This window comes from Arachis hypogaea, chromosome 6, assembly GCF_003086295.3.
Source record: "Arachis hypogaea cultivar Tifrunner chromosome 6, arahy.Tifrunner.gnm2.J5K5, whole genome shotgun sequence".
NCBI lineage: Eukaryota > Viridiplantae > Streptophyta > Magnoliopsida > Fabales > Fabaceae > Arachis > Arachis hypogaea.
In genome coordinates, this window is record NC_092041.1 from 108,486,990 (window position 1) to 108,508,208 (window position 21,219).

The 21,219-nt window shown below is 34.5% G+C and overlaps 2 protein-coding genes across 7 annotated transcripts; one reads left to right on the plus strand and one right to left on the minus strand.

The window, feature by feature from the left end:
• Positions 1-9,825: 9,825 nt before the first annotated feature.
• Positions 9,826-16,737, minus strand: LOC112755549 (uncharacterized). Of its 6 annotated transcripts, none has more exons than XR_011862666.1 (13): positions 16,425-16,737; positions 16,158-16,322; positions 15,268-15,354; positions 15,036-15,167; positions 14,842-14,910; positions 14,672-14,768; positions 14,484-14,586; positions 13,455-13,662; positions 12,215-12,328; positions 11,090-11,221; positions 10,807-10,887; positions 10,471-10,703; positions 9,826-10,311 (listed from the first exon to the last, which is right to left on the minus strand). XR_011862666.1 is itself a non-coding variant. In XM_025803713.3 (13 exons), the coding sequence occupies exons 1-13, from the start codon at positions 16,521-16,523 to the stop codon at positions 10,285-10,287; spliced, it is 1,431 nt and encodes a 476-aa protein (XP_025659498.1). In that variant the 5' UTR covers positions 16,524-16,737; the 3' UTR covers positions 9,826-10,284. The 6 variants fall into 6 exon arrangements, 3 of the variants coding, with proteins under 3 accessions (XP_025659498.1, XP_025659496.1, XP_025659497.1); XR_011862664.1 differs by having other exon boundaries at positions 9,826-10,336; XR_011862665.1 differs by having other exon boundaries at positions 9,826-10,374.
• LOC112755550 (uncharacterized) lies at positions 16,639-20,375 on the plus strand. The gene is made up of 7 exons (XM_025803715.2): positions 16,639-17,091; positions 17,217-17,265; positions 17,672-17,774; positions 17,994-18,089; positions 18,208-18,282; positions 18,675-18,744; positions 20,101-20,375. The coding sequence occupies exons 1-7, from the start codon at positions 16,825-16,827 to the stop codon at positions 20,173-20,175; spliced, it is 735 nt and encodes a 244-aa protein (XP_025659500.1). The 5' UTR covers positions 16,639-16,824; the 3' UTR covers positions 20,176-20,375.
• The last annotated feature ends 844 nt before the right edge of the window (positions 20,376-21,219 follow it).

Sequence of the window (21,219 nt, forward strand, 5' to 3'; positions counted from 1 at the left end):
TAATCATTCCAATCATCCTTTTTCAACTTGTAAAATAACTCTGTTTTCAGTGGTTTTGTAAAGATATCAGCAACTTGGTCTTCAGTGGGACAATACTCAATAAAAACTTCTTTCTCATTCACCAACTCTCTAATTTTATGAACCCGAATATCAATATGCTTCGATCTTCCATGGAATGCTGGATTTTTGCAAAGTGCAATAGCTGACTTGTTATCGCAAAATATTGTTGTTGGAGTATTTTGTTTCTCATTCAATTCCTCAAGAATTCTTCTTAGCCAAAGTGCTTGAGTTGCACAACTTGCTGCTGCTATATATTCTACTTCTGCTATAGAGAGAGCAACTACTGGTTGTTTCTTTAAAGACCATGAAATTGTACCAGAACCAAGATGAAATACAAACCCCGAAGTACTTTTTCTTGTGTCTATATCTCCAGCCCAATCACTATCAGTGTAGCCAACAAGGTTTACTTCATTAGCATTCTCATAATAAATTGCATCATTTAAAGTACCTTTGATATATCAAAGAATTCTCTTTGCCGCTTGCAAATGGTTGGTACAAGGCTCCTTCATAAATATGCTAAGCAAACCAACTCCAAACACAATATCTGGTCTAGTCACAGTCAAGTACCTTAGACTTCCAATAAAGCTTTTATAGTATGTGGGATTTACTGCTCTTCCTTTATCTTCTCTCAACAATTTGAACTTCTCTTCGACTGGAGTAGAAACTGGTTTTGAGTGCTCTATCTGAAATTTCTTCAAAATATCATATGCATATTTCTTCTGGGAAATAAAAATAGCACCATCTTTTTGAACTACTTCAATGCCAATAAAGTAAGACATTAAGCCCATATCTGTCATTTCAAAGTGTTTTATCATAGCCTCCCTGAATTCTACAATTATCTTCAAATTGTTCCCAGTAAAGATCAAATCATTAACATAAAGACACACGATCAAGATATCTCCATTTTCAACGAACTTGATATAAAGAGTATCCTCAAACGGACATCTTCTGAAACCATTCTCAATGAAATAAGAATCAATCTTCTTGTACGATGCTCTTGGTGCTTGCTTTAACCCGTACAAAGCTTTCTTCAATTTATAAACTTTATCTTCTTTTCCAAGAACTTCATATCCTACAGGTTACTTAACATACACTTCTTCTTCTGGCTTTTGTCTGTATCCCTTGGCAACTAATCTTGCTTTGAAACAATCAATTTCACCATTGGGTTTGTACTTAGTCTTGTAAACCCACTTTACTCCAATCGGCTTCTTATCTGCTGGTAAATCTGTCAGCTCCCATGTGTCATTCTTTTCAATGGCATGAATCTCCTCATCCATTGCTTTCTTCCAATTGTTGTTTTTAGAGGCTAATGTAACACCCTACCATACAGAGTCTTATGCTTAAGTCATAATTCAGAGAAAATACAAGGTATTACAACCTCTAAAATAAAAATTTAGTATGAATAGTATTGTGAAAAATGATTATGACCAGGAGCCTTTTTAAGAAAAAGGGGTAAAACAAAAATCGTAACTCAAAAAGCGCAACACTCTGATTGATAACGTAACAAACAAGGATAAACTAACTTAAAATTATATATATACAAAAGAGTGTCAAAAACAGGAATATCAAAACTCAAAATCCGGTTGCGAAAATAACCGGTCCAAGCATAGCAATATATACATGTAAATAAAATAGAAAACCCCAAGGAAAACCCAAAGGGCACATAAAACTGAGGACCTATCCTCCAAAATCTCCTATAAGAGGAGTCATCACAGTTTGTATTATTTAATGGAGAAAGAAGTATCTAAGTAAGACATATAAACCAAAACAGAGTCCCGAGAATAAAGGATCTTCGCTAATCCAGAAGTCTCCAACATGCCTCATCGAGAAACCTCACGTCCTGCATCTGAAAACCACAAATTCCGCATGGGTGAGAACCAGAGGTTCCCAGCATGGTAACGGTTCCCACATATATAACATGTAATACTAGAGGAAAGCTGAAGGCAATCCTAGAACTTCCTCCAGATAAAATCAAAGCTTATAAACAAGCTAAACCATAAAGGGCATCTGACTAAAGATTCTTCAGTCTAACTAATACTTCCCTTTCCAATTCCTTCAGACCTCCCAACCGCCAGCAGGAGCATAAAATGGCAAACACAGTCATTTCAGACAAGAGATATACAAGTATGAACAGATAAGGCACTTAGACAAATAGCAAGTAATATGCAGTCAAATAGGCAATCTCAAATAATTCACATAGTATGCATATGATGAATGCCTGTCCTTAATGGCTGATGATATCATCTGTCGGTTATAGAGTCAACTCGACAAGTCTTGGTAGCTAACCATTGGACTGTCCCTTTGTCGTGTCTCCCCAACTTGAGTTATACTCAATATAAACTTGATCATAATCATGATCCATATCCATCATCCTCACTGGTGAATATTTATGGGGGTGAGCTCATCCGGGGCTTTCACAGTGCCCGGCCACCCTGACGACATAGAGTCAAAAGAGCTTCGAGTCTCAACTTAGAGCACGTGGTGGCTAGCCACTGCTTCCTCCCAGGGAAACTCTTATCTCCGATAGTGGAAGTGCAAACATTCACAATTCATTCAACAACACATATGCATTTATACTTAGCCATAATCATGGCTCCGCCGTAACACAGCAATAATCTAGCCATCCGGCTCACGATTAAATCCATAACCAGCCAATTCATTAACAATTATGGCCCTTCGGCCCATGGCATAACAAGCACTTCCACCGCCATCCTCCACATCTCACATAATCATTTTTTATCCTCATTGATCATTCGTTTTCCCTTGCTTCACTCACAAGTTACCACATCCCCTAACTCCTTTTCTCATTGCTAGGCATATCATAATGATTTAAGACACAAGTGGTGAGATCGGAGGCTTAGAAGTGTGAAATTTGACTTTTAAAACTAAAAAATCAACTTTGGAATGAAAACAGGGCCACGCGTACGCGTACTCCACACGCACGCATGGATGGCCACGAAGCTCATCAACGCGTATGCATCATACACGCAGACGCGTGGATTGAAAATCAGCCAAACGACGCATACGCGTGGGTGCATTTGCCCCCCAGGCACAAAACTGGCACAACTCTGGCACAACTCTCAGGAAAATGGCTAGGCATTTGGTGCAGCACATCGACGCGCCCACGCACACCACGCACACGCGTGGATGGTGCCTTCTTGAAGAATGACGCGTACGCGCCAAGTGCGCTTACACGCGGAGGGTCATTCTGCTAAAAAATTTTTAAGTTAAAAGTTGCAGAATTCACAAATTCAACCCCAATCTTCCGACGGACATAACTTTCTCATTTTAAATCATTTTTCGCCCATTCTTCCAACAGCATGGACATCCCGGATCCAATTTCATTTCTAAACAAGTTTGGTACAAAACGGGAATCCGTAGTCTAAGTTATGTCTCGTCAAAGTATGCTCAAAAACCATGTTTTCATACAAAACCACAAGGTGCTATTTTCAAAACAAGCCATTTTCAACTCTTTTCAAAATCAACCAAACATGCCAATTTCAACCCTTTTTGAAATCAATCAAAATGTACCAAAATCAACATCAAGCCTCCTCAACTCACACATCAACACTTCACCACAATTCACAAAATATCACCCCCACCATTTTAACACTTCTCAATTAAATGGCTAAGATACAAATACATAAACATATCATACATACTTTCTCATCCCAATTTTCAATAATACCATTTCCAATTAACCATCATTACACATACTCAATATCATACTCACCATCAACATGGTGTCACCCACAATTCAACCTCAATCAATCATCAAGCATATATCACAACATGCATATTGCTCATACATCATACCATCAAGGCATCAATAATCATCATCACATATATGAGCACATCATATATCTCAACCATTCACAATATCAATAATTCAATGTCTATTTTAGGGCCTCTAGCCTAAGTATTTCCCACCACATTACATATTAGATACGAGAAACCGAGACCATACCTTAGCCGATTTCCCAAACTCAACCAGAGCACTTCCAAATCACTTTTCCTCAATATCTCAAGGTCTCAACACCTCCAAGAACATATTTTTGCATACAAAACCCTCTTCAAGCTTTTCAAAGTCTCAACCAAGCTCAAATATTCACATATACACAACCTAAGCCACAATCATCATACCCATACACAACATCTCAATACCCAAACATCATAGAGCAACAAATTACACTAGGGTTGAGAATCTTACCACACCCAAGGTCCAAGGAGATAAGATTAATCTTCTCCTTCAAGAGATTTGGGTCCAATAACATCAAAGAGCCCAAAATCTCAATATTTTGTCCATGAAACTCGAAAACAAGGGCTAGAATTTTGAAGAAAAAAATGTGGCTTACCTCAATATTGATTGTATAAGTTTTGTAGAGCTCTCCGCGGTGAACGCATGGCCGCAAACGGTGTGACAATCGGAGCTCTAGATCAAAAGTTATGGTGATTTGAAGATCAACCAAGGGAGAGAACTTGAGAGAGTGTTCTTCCCTTGCTCTCCACCATTTCAGCGTGAATTAGAGTGTTGTGAGGAGAGAGAGTGCTGAAAAATAGGGTTTTGGTTTAGTTTAGTTGGGCCAAGGACCCACTTTGGGTCCGGTTTGGCCCGATTTGGCCCGTTCGGTCCAATCTTGGTCTGATTCCTATAAAATTGGTACCGAAATTCTCGTCTCAATCTCCTCTATCATATTAAGCCATAAAAATCACATCTTTGGCTTTCTAGAATAAATTCTCATTTATGGGTTAATTAGCCATTAATTAACCGGGTTTTACATTCTTCAAAGTTCAGCGGCTCACAATCTAAAAATAGAGCAAAATTTATGATTTCTTCATCGGACGGATCGTTGTCGTTGCCAACTTCATAATCTGCTAATCTAGCAGGTAGTCTCCTCTCTCTTTGTGATCTTCTAGATGATTTTGGTTGTTCGGTTATATCCGGTTGTCTTTCTTCTTCATCATCACATGTATTTGAAATTACAATCAGATGTTTTTCTGTCTTTGTGTCCCAGTCCCACATGGCTTTCTCGTCAAACATCACGTCTCTATTGATGATTACTTTCTTTGTTTCTGGATTGTACAACTTGTATGCTTTTGAGTCTGTGCTATAGCCAATAAAGATACACTTCTCGCCTTTGTCATCTAATTTCTTCCTTAATTGATCTGGTACGTGGGCATAAGCGATACACCCAAAGACTCTGAAATGATGAATGGAAGGCCGCTTTCCACTCCAAGATTCCTCTGAAGTTTTATCACGAACACTTTTTGTTGGACACCTGTTTAAAATATGAACTGCTGTTGCGACTACTTCTGCCCAAAACTCTTTAGGTATTTGTTTTGACTTGAGCATGCATCTGACCATATCCATGATGGTTCTATTCTTTCTTTCAGCAAATCCATTTTGTTGAGGAGTATATCTAGTTGTTATTTGATGTTGAATTCTGTGTTGCTTAAAGTATTCTGAACACGCAAGATATTCTGTTCCTTTGTCTGTTCTGAGAATTTTGATTTTACAGCTACTTTGTTTTTCAACAAACGCCTTGAATGTCTTAAAGAAAGCACATGCTTCTGATTTTTTCTTCAGAAAGTATACCCATGTATATCTAATAAAATCATCAATAAAAGTGATAAAGTACCTACTACCACCATTACTTGGAACTTCAGAGATCTGAATGCACAATTTCAAGTAATCTTCTAGCTCTCCAAGACTTTCCTGTAGGGAATGGATCTCTGTGCTTCTTTCGCAGTTGACAAATTTCGCAAACACAATTGGGAATATGAATCCGTGGTAGACCACAAACAAGTCCTTTTCTTGACAGGTAGTTTAGGCCAGAAAAATGAAAGTGCCCAAACCGCATATGCTATAACCAGTTATCATCAAGTATCACAGAACTCATGCAAGAGGGATTAACATGTTGAATTTTTAATGGAAACATTCTGTTTGAAGTCATCTTTGCTTTATCTATGAACCTTCCGTTGTTGTCAAACACAGTGCAATATCCATGATAAGTTATCATCTTATATCCCTTCTCAGATAATTGTCCCATACTCAGTAAATTGTAATCAAGTTCAGGAGCATAGAAAACATCAGAAATATAACTCAAAGAACCATCTTTCAATCTAATTGGTATGTGCCATTTTCCTTCAATAGGGATCTTTGTACTATTACCAAACTTCAATAATAGTTTAACTGAATCATCTAGAGAAGAAAATAACTCCTTTCTACCAGACATATGATTACTGCAAGCATTATCCAAATACCATATATTTTCATCTTCAACACATGAATTACTTGTAAAAAATAAAGTTTGAGTACCCGGATTATCATCCGTATTTTGATGCTAATTTTCTGCAACGTGTGCTTGATTGTTATTGACCATTTTGAATATGAAATCTGTTGCTTTGTGTCCATACTTTTCACATTGAAAGCAATTGAAATTGGTTTTTTCTTGATAAAAATTGCCCCGACCTCTTCCTCGGTTGACAGGCCTGAAATTCGTTCCACCTCTTTCTTGATTAGGTGGTGTAAAATTATTGTAACTTCCTTGGTTGTAATTGCCATGACCTCTACCTCTGAAACTTCCTCTGCCTCTACTTTGAAAATTAAAACCATGACCTCGTCCTTCTTGTGTACGGCTTGATTCTGCAACGTTGTTGAAATTCACTTGGCTTTTCAGGGCTTCTTCAGTTGATTTTTCTAATTTCTCCAATATTCTACTGATGTGACTTTCCATGGTTCCTGCAACTCTGCAATCGTCAAGGTATCCATATCGTGGGACTCTAGTATCGTAGTCACCACATGGTCATACTTCATGGCATGGTGCGAAGAATTTTCTCCACCACTTTGCTATCGGGCATATCTTCTCCATAGACTCTCATCTTATTGACAAGGTCTGTAACACGAGTAAAATATTTCTCAACAGTTTCTGAGTTAGACATCTCGTACCTTTCATATTCTCTTCTTAAAGACTGTAGCTTTGCTTTCTGAGCTTTATTTACGCCTTTGTATGACAGCTTCAACGTGTTCCATGCTTCTTTTGCACTTTTGGCATTTGCTATTTTACCAAACACCGTATAATATACTCCTTGATGAATTTGAGATAGCGCCAATTGATCTCTCTTCTGTTTGGCAGCATCTGCTCCTTTTTGCAAACCCGGTTCAATGAAATTTCACAGGTTCTGGGCCTTCAAATGGGTAGAAATCAAAGTCTCCCAATAACTATAATCGAGTTTTCCATCTAACTTGGGACCAGACCACACAATATTAAAAGTGTTTGCCATACCGACTCTATGAATCAACAACTATGTGAGAACTCTCCCACACCTCACAAACTCTCAGACACCAGGCGCTGGATTAACCAGCTCTGATACCAAATGTAAGTATAATACCCACAACTTACTTGATCCTAGGATCATTCACTCATATAAATGACGCTATCATATTTTCATCTCTCAAACTCACTAACACTCATAAAACAAAGGAGAGAATTTCAAAACATACTCATTTCAATATGGAACACACAAAATACACAAGACATATGTGCCTTTATATAGGCAATGCTTCCTACTAAAATAATAATTTATGAATCACAAATCAATTTTGTAATGACCACCATTTTATGAGTTGGCTTCATAAATCTTCTTTCAACTTGCATTCATGTAGTTTTCATAATCTTCTAATTTCAATTTAATTTGATTTTGAATTTTTTCAATATTGTAGAATGTTGTAGTTGTGCTATTCTCTTGAATGTTCTTAGAAAATCTTCAAGCTTTCAATATTAGCTTCTAACAATATCTAGCCAATTGATGATTATTGTATTCAACTCAAACTTTGCTTCTTCAATTCTTTAATCATGCTTCATGAAAATTCTAATCCATGCAAGTTAATAGATAGCACAAAAAGTTTGTAGACTCTTGATGATGAACCATGAACTTATAACCACTTTGAATTTAAATTAAATTTTATCTTTAACTTTTTTAAATTTTTGTTATTTGCATACCTCTTGATTTAATTTTCTAACAATATGAGATTCTTTTATCATTTTAAACAAATAAAACATGATTGTCACCAAGAAAACAAATAAAACATGGAGTATTATTTATAATTGTTTTAAGGATAGGTATCATTGTATCAGTAGCCTTCTCATTGACAATGTCACTGAATTCGGGGTGCTTATCATGGTCTTCTCATAAGTTTGGTCTACCATATTATGAATACATTAAAAATTAATTATTTATATAAAATATAAAAATATACATTAAAAGTATATAAAAAATAATATGTTAATTGAGTATGGAAAGATTATGCCATTTGAGTTATAATTTATTGACAAAAATTTCATTATTATTAAATAATAAATATTATAAAACTATTAAATAATAAATTATAAAACTTGATTTTCATATGTTATAAAAATATTATTTTTATTTAAAGTATTATCAAACAAATAAGTTACATTTTTTAACTCATCTTTATCGAAATAGTGCCTATTTTATTTTGTCTTAAGCTGTTGTCTCTTAGATTAATAATTGTCCCCAGACACAATCAGCCTTTTATTAATTCAGGGTCTCTTAGCTTTTGGATTGGCAAGTTCATCTGTTCATGTCTCTCGTCTATTGAGTCGTCTAAATGCCTCTTAGCCTTTTTTTATTATTTCCCTCGATGGCATATGTTTAGTTTCTTTTTTCTTTAATAAAAAATATCATGAGAGCAATGTTATGAATGTGATATAATAAAAAAATAAGGGTAAAATATATTTTTAGTTTCTAAAATATAAACGGAAAATTTTGTTCGTTTTTAACTTTTTTTAGTCCCTAAAGTTCAACATAATTTTAAAATTGTCATTTTAATTTAAATCTTACAATTTTGGATTAAATTATCCCCAACAAAAAGTTATAAAATAAAAAAAAACATAGAAGCCATTAATGAAAAAAAATAAACTACAAAGAAATCATTAATGAAACACCAATAACAAAAACACACAATATTCAACAATATAGTATTCAAATTCAAGAAGAACATCTCTTCTTCATCACAACATCAACAACAACAATAGAATGAGAAGCAAAAACAAAAGAAACAAAAGCAGAAACAACGACAACGAGCATGAAACAGCAGCGAACACGCGAGGAACAATGGCAACAGCAAAGAGTAGTGGTAACAGCGACTCTGTCTTCTCCAGGATGTTGTTTCCACCACACCCACTCATGGACGTGCTCCTCAGTGAACGGTTTTAGATCTCCTCCTCTTCCCTTCTTTGGCGGCGATTTCAGAGTACAGAGGCAACAGCGGCAGCGTGGTGGTTCCAACAAACTCGTGCACTCTCCGTCTCTTTCCCTCTCTTCCCCACATTCTCCCTCTCTTCTCAATCTCTCATTTCTTTCTTTTTTAATTTCAAAAAAATGCTGTGATGAAGGATATTTTAGTCCAAAAGGCGATTTTAAAATTACGTTAAATCTTAGAAACGATTTTGTATGCAAAAAAAAGTTGGAGGCAAAAAAATTTTCATCCTATACCTTAAGAACCAAAATCGTACTTAACTCTAAAAAATAACCAAAATCGTACTTGTCTCTAAAAAATATCATGAGAGCGATGTTATGAATGCTCTAATTATATCACGAGACGAAATTAGTTCTTAATTCCCAGATTTCCTTAATAGAGACGTGTCCCAGCTCTGCTATCTCATCTTCTCATCCTTCCCAGCTCTTGGTATTCATCAGAAGCATCCTTTAAGATTCTGTGGAACTTCTTACATATCTCCATTATGTTGAAAAGAGTATAATATAAACTCAAAAAGCTTCTTAAATATCCTCCTTACTACATGAAGTAAAAGGTACATACTTTCAAAAAATGTTAGATAACAAAACACATCTCTTAAGATGATTAATCAGTCCTCCTTTTGTAAATCCATCAAAAGAGACTGTGTGGAGTGGTTAGCATGTATTTGGTGAGAACGATGCCTATATTCTCTCTTCTTGGATTCTTCTTTCTTCCCTCTCCTGAATTTTTTCTCTATACTTGTTCGCATGCTGCACTGGCTTCAACTATTCACACTGCTACTCATCAATTCCGCAAAATTAAAGCACCATAAATAATTCCAGTGCAATGAGGTTTTTGATTTACCCATTCTGAACATATCTATCCCTCTGTTCCTTAAATATAATTCACTATACTTTCAATCTTATATCAACTGGAAGCAATCTGATGGTGCTTTGAAAGTTCTACTTGCCGGCGACCCAAATAGAATGCTGTGATTATCCACAACATACAAACCTGGTTTAGAGAAAGAAATAATGTTCATCGAATCTTGCCTACATACACGAAATATAAACACGAAAAAGGGCATTTGTGAAACAGTTGAGTAATATTTTAGACAAAGACATGAAGAATCATAAGTTTAGACATACAGGCAAAGCATAAAGGGAAACGGTTGATGGTTTCCCCTTGAGAGTACCAAAAAGTATTTTGTACATTCCAGCTGCTGCAGCATCTCCAAGCCTTTGAACCAACACATCGATGCATATCTGCATCAGGATATAGTCAGTTGAGTGTTGTCTTGACAAAATTCGTTCAGTCAATTGTTGGCCAATTGAATTTTGTGTAAATTGTAATGGTATTGCAGGGAAACCATTGGTTGAACCTAAAGTGAAAAATATGGAACTTGACTATTTGAATGTGATTCTACAAGCAAAAATAAGACAATCAGGAGAGAAGGGAAGATGACAGAAAAGAGAAGAGCATACTTTGGCTTTGTACTTCTCATCCTGTGAAACAACAGTAAATAAAAGTTCTCTTCCAGGCCTTGTCACAACATATGTAACAACCTGCAGAGTCATAGAATATGAACAGAAAATTCACATAATCTTAAGATGACAGTTAATCAACAATGTGCTGCTCATAGAGTAACAGGTTGCAGTTATGTATTTCGTTGCAAGATATCAAGATGAATTTAAGAAACAAAGCATTTCCAACTCTTATTTCTGCTCTTAAAGTAATGAAAAATACTTCAAAGTTGCAGAGGATAACCTTTCTTAATGTTTCACAAGTGGCAACAACCAGCCAGTCCGGCCAAACAGCTAGAGCAACTAAATTTAAAAGGCCAATAAAAGGTGCAGAGCATATAGCTATAGTCACCCCAGCAACAGTAAGAATGCGCCCCTGTATTACAATAAAAATATATGTACTTTTAAAATGATCAGAAATGCAACCGAAATACCGACATTATAACAAGACAAACAAATAATTCAAAAAATGAACAATTAAGCGAATCACTGGACTGAGTGCATGGATGAGTCTGTTAAAGTGTTTAACTAGAACCAGGAGTCCAGGATTTTGTTGAGCAAGACTCCGATGATGATCTGATTTTGGTGAACTAGCAAAGGAAAATGAGAAGTGTAGAAGAATGGTCAAAGACAAGGCTGTTGGTGGAGTTTTATATTTCTGAAGATGAAGAATTCAAGGAGAACAGGAATTGAAGAGTTAAAGGAAGATTAAGAGAATAAATGGGAGTCTGCCTAAGCAATAGTTGCGATCACCTTGTGTGATGTGGTTGAGATTACGTAGACTTAACATGTTATACTCCTTTAGTTTTCCTTGAGTTTTTCTGAGTTATTGTGATTTTTCATCAAGTAAACATCATGTTTTGAGTCTCCTAGATGTAACTAGGAGGACCCAAGTAACACTTGAGTTAAATATCAAACTGTTCTAACAGGCTACTTATTGATAGAAAATTAGAAATTGGCACAGCCTATCCTATCATATAATATATTTTTAAAATATTAGTTTATTGAACTTGTGGTGACACAGTTTGAGCAGTTTTTACCTAGGAGATGAAATTTATCCAAAATAGAAAACTCCCCACTCGCTTAACATATCTAGAGATAAATGACCTTTAGAAGATCATACACAATACACATATGTGCTTTAAACCAAATAGGGCCCATCTCTAATCTTATTCCACAAAATATACTACTTTGGAAATTAAGTCACAAAAAGATATGAGAATTGCACTCCTAATAAATACAAAAAACAGCAGGATAAACGGTGCATTGCAACAAAGTTATTATTCATATTTTTATTAGGAAAAGCTTCAAACTCCACTCAAGAGAAAGTTTAAATAAAGATCCAGCAGACATTTTCGAAACAGCTTACCGTCATGGACAGCTGCCCAACAAGGATAAAAGTAGCAATAAAGCTATTTATCTCTGCAAACATTTTTCTTCTTCCCAGAGAGCTTGTAACTGTAGTGGCAATCACACTTACTTTCTGCAATCACAGACGGGAAAACTTCAGCAGCAAGTATAGATTGTATGGCTTTCAAAAAGTCATCCTTAAACATGTAGCAAAAATGACTGTTTTGGAGAGCCCATACATAAAAAAAACTAACAGTTATTCAGTTTAAATGTGTGAGAGAATTGTGTAGATTGACATTCATATTCTTGTAGGATGTTTGCAGCAGATAAATGGAGTTATCAACCAGTAAAAGCTAAGAAACGCCTAATCAAATATCATTGCAGCTTCTCAGTCCAAGTGCAAAAATTTCAAATGTCCCTGTCAAGCTGGAGGTGATTGAGCTTTCAGCTCCTTACAAAAAAACCAGGCTAAATAATGACATATCCAGTTAACAACAGTCTATTCAATCAGAGTCTAAAATAGACAATTCAGATCTAAATCAAACCAAGCAGCAGGAAAATGTGGTAACCACATGACAGAACTGAAATAGATCGAAACAACTGACAAAATTGACAGAGTAGAGAGAATCTGCAAGAAGAGTTCGTTCTTAATCTGAGATGTTATTGAATCAACTGAATGAGAAATATAAAATCATGTATTTAAATGCAGAGATTGAAAATATGCATATAACTATTCTAGGGATAGTTTAGGGAATCCCAACATAATTCAGTTACTGCCAACTGTGGCAGTTATCCTAGTTGACATAGGTGTGAACTAGTCTAAACTAGCTTAGCCTACTATAGTAGAAACCACTAGTTATTTATTAGAACTCTATAAACAATTTTGATATTCTCTAGTCTCTTCCATGAAATCCAGATCCCCAACATATATGATTTTTGAAATGACACTAAACAGCAAAACAGTTGAAAACTAATAAGTCATTAATAAAAACCAATAACAAATATTATGTTGTTACTCAAGCATTCAGTATATATAATAGTTTGCTTTTTTAAGTCATCTTTCAGATTTTTCTATTTCTTTATTAAGTCCTCTAGAGAACTTGAATTTTAGAAAACTTGAATCTTAGAGAACTACAAGGAGAAAACGACGACAGTAGAATTTAAACATAGCAATATAGATTTACCATTCAGCTATGATAGAATTGCTGTTAATGAAATTGAATACCAAGGATTGTATCACAGGTGCAAAATTACATTACCTGAAAGTAGAAGAATGAAGAGATAACTGCACTCAGCCAGATGAACAATGATACATGCAACAGGTAAGTTGATGATAGTATAAGCCATAATCCATCAAATATAGGCCAAATTTGAAGTCTCGATAAAGAAGTAGATGACTTTGGAGAAGCTCTAACAGTATGTTCACTCTTCTCATCGGCTCCATTTTCATGGTTGGAATCAGATTCTCTATATTAAATCCAAATGAACATCTAATTATGATCTTATATTCGTGTTGCCTTGCACTATACATTTTTCTAAAAGAAAAACAATTTACCTTGAAAAATATTTTTACAGGTACATGCAATCCAAGATATGCCTAAGTGTGTCTTTGTTGCTATCTACCAGTTCTGATTTGTAAAATGTAACTAGAAAAGTTTTCCTATAACATTTGGTACTTTTTAGATTTAAATATTCTCTTACCGTCACTATTCCCAATTTTTTATTTTGTTAGGGATTAAGTCAATTCTCCATTTTTTATACTAATTTGCTTTTTTTTTTAACAGTAATTGGGTTGATTTTTATATTGACAATAATGCTAATGAAGTTTTTTTTTTTTTTGGCAATCTGTAAGAGACTACATTGTTTGAATGATGTTTAGACTCTATTCCTTGATTGATGTAAGTGAGAACTCTTCATGAGTTATGTACACGACTTTATTGATCTTGATTTGTAACATAGGGCGTGGACTCTAACGGGAAATGGTGCTCTTCTGAATACAATCATAGATAGTAGAACAAAAAATTTTATCTGGATAACAATATAAGCAAAGGAAGGGAGGGGGGGGGGATCATATGAACACCTTTATCAAGTTAATAGTTTTCTTTGAATAAAGTAATACATTAACTTTCATGGAAATAGGGATGTCTAGTTCTAGAGGCTGGACACTTCCTCAAGGTCCTATTTTTTCCCTCCAGATAAAATAAGGTATATAGCACATTAATTATGGAAAATTAAATTCTTCCCAGTTCTCATTCACATGACTATGAAGAAAAGAATATATGGTTCACCTCATAGGAGTCAATTCCTCTTCAGCATTAGATGAATTACAATTTATCCCTCTTGATGTCCTTGCTGCAAATTCCAATAGTAATGCAGCAAACAATAGCAAGACTGCAATTGAAGAAACTTAGATTAATGCAAGGAAAAGCTAAAAGAGCCAGGTGTCAATGGACTGTAAGGGTACATGCATACTTACATGGCCCGACAAAAGCCATTCCTGTAGCAAAAAGAGACCCAAAAAGTTGTCCAAGTGTAGCACCAGCCCCAACAAATCCAAATAATCTCGAACCTGACTGAACACAGGGCAAGTTAAATGAGCCCTGAATAACTAGACTGTGTTGAAAAGTAATCTATCTATAAACAAACCTCACTGTCCATCACATCAATTACCCTTGCCCAAGTTGAAGAAATTGTGATTAGATTAAGCAACGCAACCTTCAGAAAAGTATAAACTAGATCAAAACAATGTCTATTAAAGCATGCTTGCAGCAGAAAGAAGTCAAATTATACATTAGAACATAAAATAGTAAATATAATTATCATTGTTATATAATATATACCCAAAGAAACAATCCAATTCGGACTGAGATATAGAACCACCCATGGCTATCCCAACCTAATGGAGGTGTAGGACTGCCTTGATCACCAATCTTCCCATCTTGCTCTGAGGAATATGTCGAAGTAGTTGACTCCTGAGAACAAAACCCTAATTTAACACGATCAAATATAAATAATACTGAAGTGAACAAGAAGTTCAGAACAAAACATTGGTCAGCTATCTTATTGGCTTACTATCAATTTAGATGTTGATGAGGAGCGCCACAAGAAAAAGAAGACTATGAGTGATATGCTAAAGAACCTGTGTATTGAAACCAATGCCTGTAATACAAAGGAGAACCATTGCAGCATCACATCCAAGCAAACTTAAATTAATAACTATTATATACCATTTTCGATCATTTTATATGACAAAAATGACTAATACTTAACAAAAATTAAATATGGAAGCATGTTTTCTAGTGATAATGATTTTCCCAGAGTATAATTACACCATTGGTCACCCATTGATATATGCATTAAGTTAGGCTGCATAAAATACACCATTACATATCTATTGCACCAAAATTTCAAGTAACTATCTAATTTCTTTTGTCCTCTAGGGTTTCATCACACCTCACTCATAGTACTCCCCTGCGTACAAAGCTTTCTCATATCCTCAAACTCCAACACTGTCGAAGTAACTATCTAATTTCTTTTGTCCTCTAGGGTTTCATCACACCTCACTCATAGTACTCCCCTGCGTACAAAGCTTTCTCATATCCTCAAACTCCAACACTGTCGAAGCCCTTTGATCACCAACATCAGGCTCACTTACAAGTTACAATTTGAGTCCATTGTGGTGGTTTATTTTCGTATTTTGTGCTATTTAACTAGCTATTACAGTTCCAAGTTCAAGATACCACTCTAAAATTCCCTCACATATAACAGGTTATGATCAAAATGTCATAGAGCGATATTTAAAATCTTAAGAGGAATTAAAAACGAACTATTGGCCGTGCATCAGGGGGGAAATGTTCAATTAAGTTGCTCAAAATTATGTGAATAAGATGAGTGCATGAATATTAAGATGAATTATGAGAATTCAGTCCAAGAATAAAATACATGTACAAATTCAAGAGTACCTTGTTTTTTGAAAGATTAGGGAGAGAAAAGATGAGAGATGAAACGGGTGCGGCAATGAGTGTGAGCACCAAAGACCCAACGAATAAACCTGGTAGATTCGATAAGCCCAACGAGATAGCACCCTCGTCTCGCAAAGGAAGAACCACGAAATACGCACTCAAAATCTGCACCAAAAAATAAAACAAAAAACTGTATCAAACGAAGAAGCAGAAGCGTGCGAGCTGTCACAGTAGTTGAATTTTGAAGTTCTGTGCAGAGAAACTCACGAAGAAGAAGCAGAAGAAGGAGTGAAGCAGAGCAGAGGTCTCGTGCGGGTGCACCGTAACGAACACGGAGACGAGCGCATCCAACCGAGACCGCCCCATCGCGTTTTGGATCGGAAAAAAAATAGGAACACATCAAAAAATAAAAAATCGAAGAAGATCAACTTAACGAACACCCTCTCAGGTCAAAACTCAAAAGTCTTCGTTTGCACGTGCTACAATAAAAACAGAACACCGATAGAGAATAATGTGCAGTAGCACTATATAATAACCAAAAATTCAAATACAATCCAACGGTTCACATAACTCCACGTGAACATTCCATTTTACATGAAGCGCACCGTAACGGAAGCGTTCCACACTGGAATCGTCTACATCAGCGTGACCAAAGAATCTGAAAACAATGACTTCAGCGTTCTCTGGAGTAGCAGTGGCGCAAGGTCCAAAACTTCTTCTGAGGAGCCTCAGATTCTGCTCGAACTCGCACGCTAGCGTGAGAAATTGCCGTGCGTTCGCGATGGATTCTTCTTCTGTTAGGGTTTCTTCTTCCAATGGTGGCGGTGGCGACGGCGAGGTTCGGTTTCCGTTGTCATCGGCGGCGTCGAGCGCTCTGGTCATTCAGAAGGGAGATATCACGAAGTGGTCAATTGATGGTTCCACTGATGCAATAGTATGCTAAAACTTTCCTCTTTTTTCTCCCTTTTTTATTTCTATTTGAAGAATGGTTTTGAAAAATAAATTATAAATAAAACAAGTTGGTCAATGTATTTCTTATGCGAATTTTTTTCGTGCAAGGTGAATCCTGCCAATGAGAGAATGCTTGGAGGTGGTGGAGCTGACGGAGGTAACTGAATTTTTTTTTTCTTTTTTAATTTTAGAAGCTTAGAAAGATTTTGAACGCGTGTAAGTTATTGTTCTCAAATATGCTCCCTGAAATTTGAAAATGTTGAAGAAGAAGAATGGAATAGAAAATTCATCATTTTTGCTTCAGCATCTAGAATTGAGTACTTATGTATAGACAGTATAAAACTATTTTTCCAATTGAATACTTAGGTTTGCATGACTATTCAAATAGCTTGGGCAAAAGTCAACTACATATGCAGTTGTTTGTGATCGGACGATAATGCAAAACTTTTTCAGTTGCATTCAAATTGATTCCTTAAAGTTTCAACGATGAGTTTTTCATACTTTTTGGTAAGAATTGATCTAGCAAACTAGCTACGAATGACGCCATTTTATATGACTTCCAGCTATACATAGAGCTGCAGGCCCAGAACTTGTTCAAGCTTGCCTCAAGGTTCCAGAAGTCAGGCCTGGAATCCGCTGCCCAACAGGGGAAGCAAGGATCACACCGTGAGTTCTTATTACATTTAGAAAGCATGTTTAAAATGAAGCTTAAACTTGTGAAAATTAGGCAATAAAAAGTATGTAAAAACAGCTTTTGCTGTAAAGGGAATATATACCAATGGTAATAACAAAATAGCACTTCTGTTATACTTGTGAATTGTGATATTATAACTTCCTTTGGTTATTTATTATAAACTCTTTTCTTCGTTCATGTGCACTGCACAGAGGTTTCAAGCTTCCAGCTTCTCATGTTATTCATACCGTTGGACCAATTTACCATGCAGATAATAATCCAGCTGCCTCTCTGGCGAATGCATACAGGTAGGTTTTGTAAGGCCATGCTCTGTGCAAATATTTTGTTTCAGTTTATAATTTGAGTAAGTTTCATCCTTTTTTGTGTTTTGGTTCAGTGACATTGTATTCTGAAATTGGTTTTCAGAAATAGCTTGAAGGTTGCAAAAGAGAACAGCATTCAGTATATAGCATTCCCAGCCATATCATGTGGTGTCTATGGGTAGGTTCATTTTAAATTTTCACCCTGCCATCCTAAATTTTAATGTATTTAGCCTTATGTTTTGATTATGAATAATGATCATTTAGGGCTAGCCAATGTGGCTGCACCAATGATTTGCTTTTAGGAGATTTATATTTAATTATTTCCAAGAATAAAAAGACCATTGTGGTTATTCGTTTTAGGAGTTTGTCTTTGGAATTAAAAGAAAATCTAGTAATCTACCCAAAAAATAACAGAATAGCTGATTATGATATCAAACCCACACTATCTTTTGGAATGACCAATCTGTTGTCAAATCTCATAGTTTTAATTCCTTTCCTTTCAGCTCACTTTCAATTTTCCTATAGACCTTAAGCTTTTCATAACAATTGCATAATGCTGCATGTTTTCAGCTACCCTTATGATGAAGCTGCTACAGTGGCTATTTCTTCCATAAAAGAGTTTCCAAATGACTTTAAAGAGGTACTTTATTACGTTTACTCCTTTTTTCTTTATTGGATGAGATATGATAAGAGTAGTTATAATTAAATATACATTGCAATTCTTAATTTTAATAAAAATGAACATTCACATTACTAATAGCCCTTTAGATATTGACAAATTTAAGCACTGTAATTTCACACTAGTGTTTGATAATTGTGAGATGTCCGGCAATATTATAGGCCAAGATTAAAGAAACCTATTAGTAATGTGACTAAATATTCAGAAGTGATGATGGTGGTGGTGGGAAGGGGAGTGGGGCGTGGTTATGGGTTTGGTTTGAGGGTGAAGAGATGATTGAATGGTGGTTTGGTATAGGAGAGAGAAGAAAAAGGGTTTCATTGATGTTTCGTGTCAAAAATAAGTTAGAGGAAGATAGTGTAGATTGGATAACTAGAGGGGAGGTGAGTGTAATTTACTAATTTACTTAAATATTGGCCTTCAATGTTGATCCAACAATTATGAAAGGTCTTTCTCATATCTCACTATAAACCAAGCTTCTTACAGATTACATTGTGAATGCAAAACGTTATTACGTAATTATCTAATCATATGTAGTAAAACATAAAAGATTATTTGCATATAATTACGTCAGAGATTATATGAAAATATTGATATTGTTGTTTACCACGTAATAGTATAGAGCACTTAAAACTGACTGCATGTAAGACTAGTAGTGTCTTGGAAGCTCATTTCAACTCTTATCCAATAATTTTACATAGCAACAAAATATCAACAACTACACAAAAGAAGGATACACACACTCACACTGACACACATTTCTCACATTTTTTGTAGTTGTTAAAATAATATAGTTGTTGGTGGGAGTTGTTAATGTAAGAGTTTTGTTTTACAAAAATAACTTATATTGTATAATCAAATTAGTTGTTATTATATAACTTTCCAAATAAACTCAATTCTCAATATTGTGATTGAGTTGTGTTATATTGGAACAATATGTCAAGTCACTTTATCTATTATTAGATCGAATGTGAAATCAATTAATCCAAACAGAATCCACATTTTATTCAATGATAAGTAGGGTATTCAGTATATTGTCCCATACGTAGTATATACACTTTTCTTTCTTTTTTTTTTTCTTTTTTTTTTTATTCTAAGCATAGTGTTCCAAAGTTCAAAATCTCCGTACACACATAAATTAAAATTAACATCTAGAATTGTAATATGAGCCATGAGACAACTTACTGAGTTATTTGAAAAGTGAGAATTTAATTGGTGAAGATTTCAGATTTGTGTACAATAATGCTTTTATGACTTGAAAAGTACAAATTTGATTGGTGAATATTTATGTATTTAAATTCTAAACTTTTATTTCAGGTCCACTTTGTTCTGTTTTTGCCTGAAATTTATGACACTTGGGTAAACAAGGCAAAGGAGTTGCTGAAAGAGTAAATATGCTTCATCTTATACGGGTCCATAGAATTGAACACCATAACGCATTGTTCCACTTCAAACGGTTCCTTTTGGAAAAGATACAAGTTTTTGTAAAACTGCTTGAGGATGTAGTTTTCTCTTGAAAATTCGGGTGTTATATGTAATGACTTGGTTTGTACTAAATGAGATCCATTCGAGTGTTTGATACTTCTGCTAAATCATGGTGTGTATACATTTTGCATTTCTTCGATTTTGTTAAATAAATAACAAGCAATTTGTGGGCTTAACTACCAATTTCGCTGTCTGAAAGATCCAGCCGCTGATTAAAAAGTCCTTGATGTTATAGACAATTTCAGTTCCTAATGATTTGAAAATGTGACAAAAAAAAAACTAATAAATATTATATTTGTTGTAAGTAATAAAATTTTTTGTGTTTAGCAAATGATTTATTCATTTGTTTTGAATTTTTGTATCAATATTTGAATAAATATTTAGAAGATGAACAAAAAAATTCAGAGCAAATTTTAATCTCTAAATTTTTTTATTTAAAAAAATGGTCATCCACAATAAAAAAATTAAAAAATTCACTTGAGATAAAATTATCAAATTTTAAGGATGAAAAAAATTTATTTTTTAATAATAATTACAAATTTGCTTTAAATTCTTATTTCTAAAGTTTTTTTTTAGAATATATATTTAATATTTAATATCTGATTATTTTTATCGTATTTTTAAATCTTTCGAAGGATTTTCTATTATTAACAATTTTTTGAATTTTTTTTGTCAACAATATTTATTTTTGGATATCATTTTGATAGTTTACTTAAATTTGTGTGGATATATATATATATATATATATATATATATATATATATATATATATATATATATATATATATTGTCAAATTTCAAAATTTATTAAAATGATTTTTAACAATTAATTTAGTTTGCTTTAATTTTTTTTCTATCATTTTAAAAAGTAATCAATTTTATTCTTCTATTCAAGTTATTAGTTTTTACCATTCAATTAAAGTCTTTAAAATTTTATTTGGTAAAGGTTTT

What these genes read in the sequence shown, in the direction of transcription:
- LOC112755549 (XM_025803711.3), bottom strand. Translation starts at nt 16,523, where the DNA reads ATGGGGCGGTCTCGGTTGGATGCGCTCGTCTCCGTGTTCGTTACGGTG. An exon ending in AATGGCTTTTGTCGGGCCAT is followed by an intron (nt 14,587 to 14,671) that starts GTAAGTATGCAT and finishes CTTCAATTGCAG; the next exon opens with TCTTGCTATTGTTTGCTGCA. An exon ending in TTGGGCAGCTGTCCATGACG is followed by an intron (nt 11,222 to 12,214) that starts GTAAGCTGTTTC and finishes ATTGTAATACAG; the next exon opens with GGGCGCATTCTTACTGTTGC.
- LOC112755550 (XM_025803715.2), top strand. Translation starts at nt 16,825, where the DNA reads ATGACTTCAGCGTTCTCTGGAGTAGCAGTGGCGCAAGGTCCAAAACTT. An exon ending in TCTCTGGCGAATGCATACAG is followed by an intron (nt 18,090 to 18,207) that starts GTAGGTTTTGTA and finishes ATTGGTTTTCAG; the next exon opens with AAATAGCTTGAAGGTTGCAA. An exon ending in TTCCAAATGACTTTAAAGAG is followed by an intron (nt 18,745 to 20,100) that starts GTACTTTATTAC and finishes CTTTTATTTCAG; the next exon opens with GTCCACTTTGTTCTGTTTTT.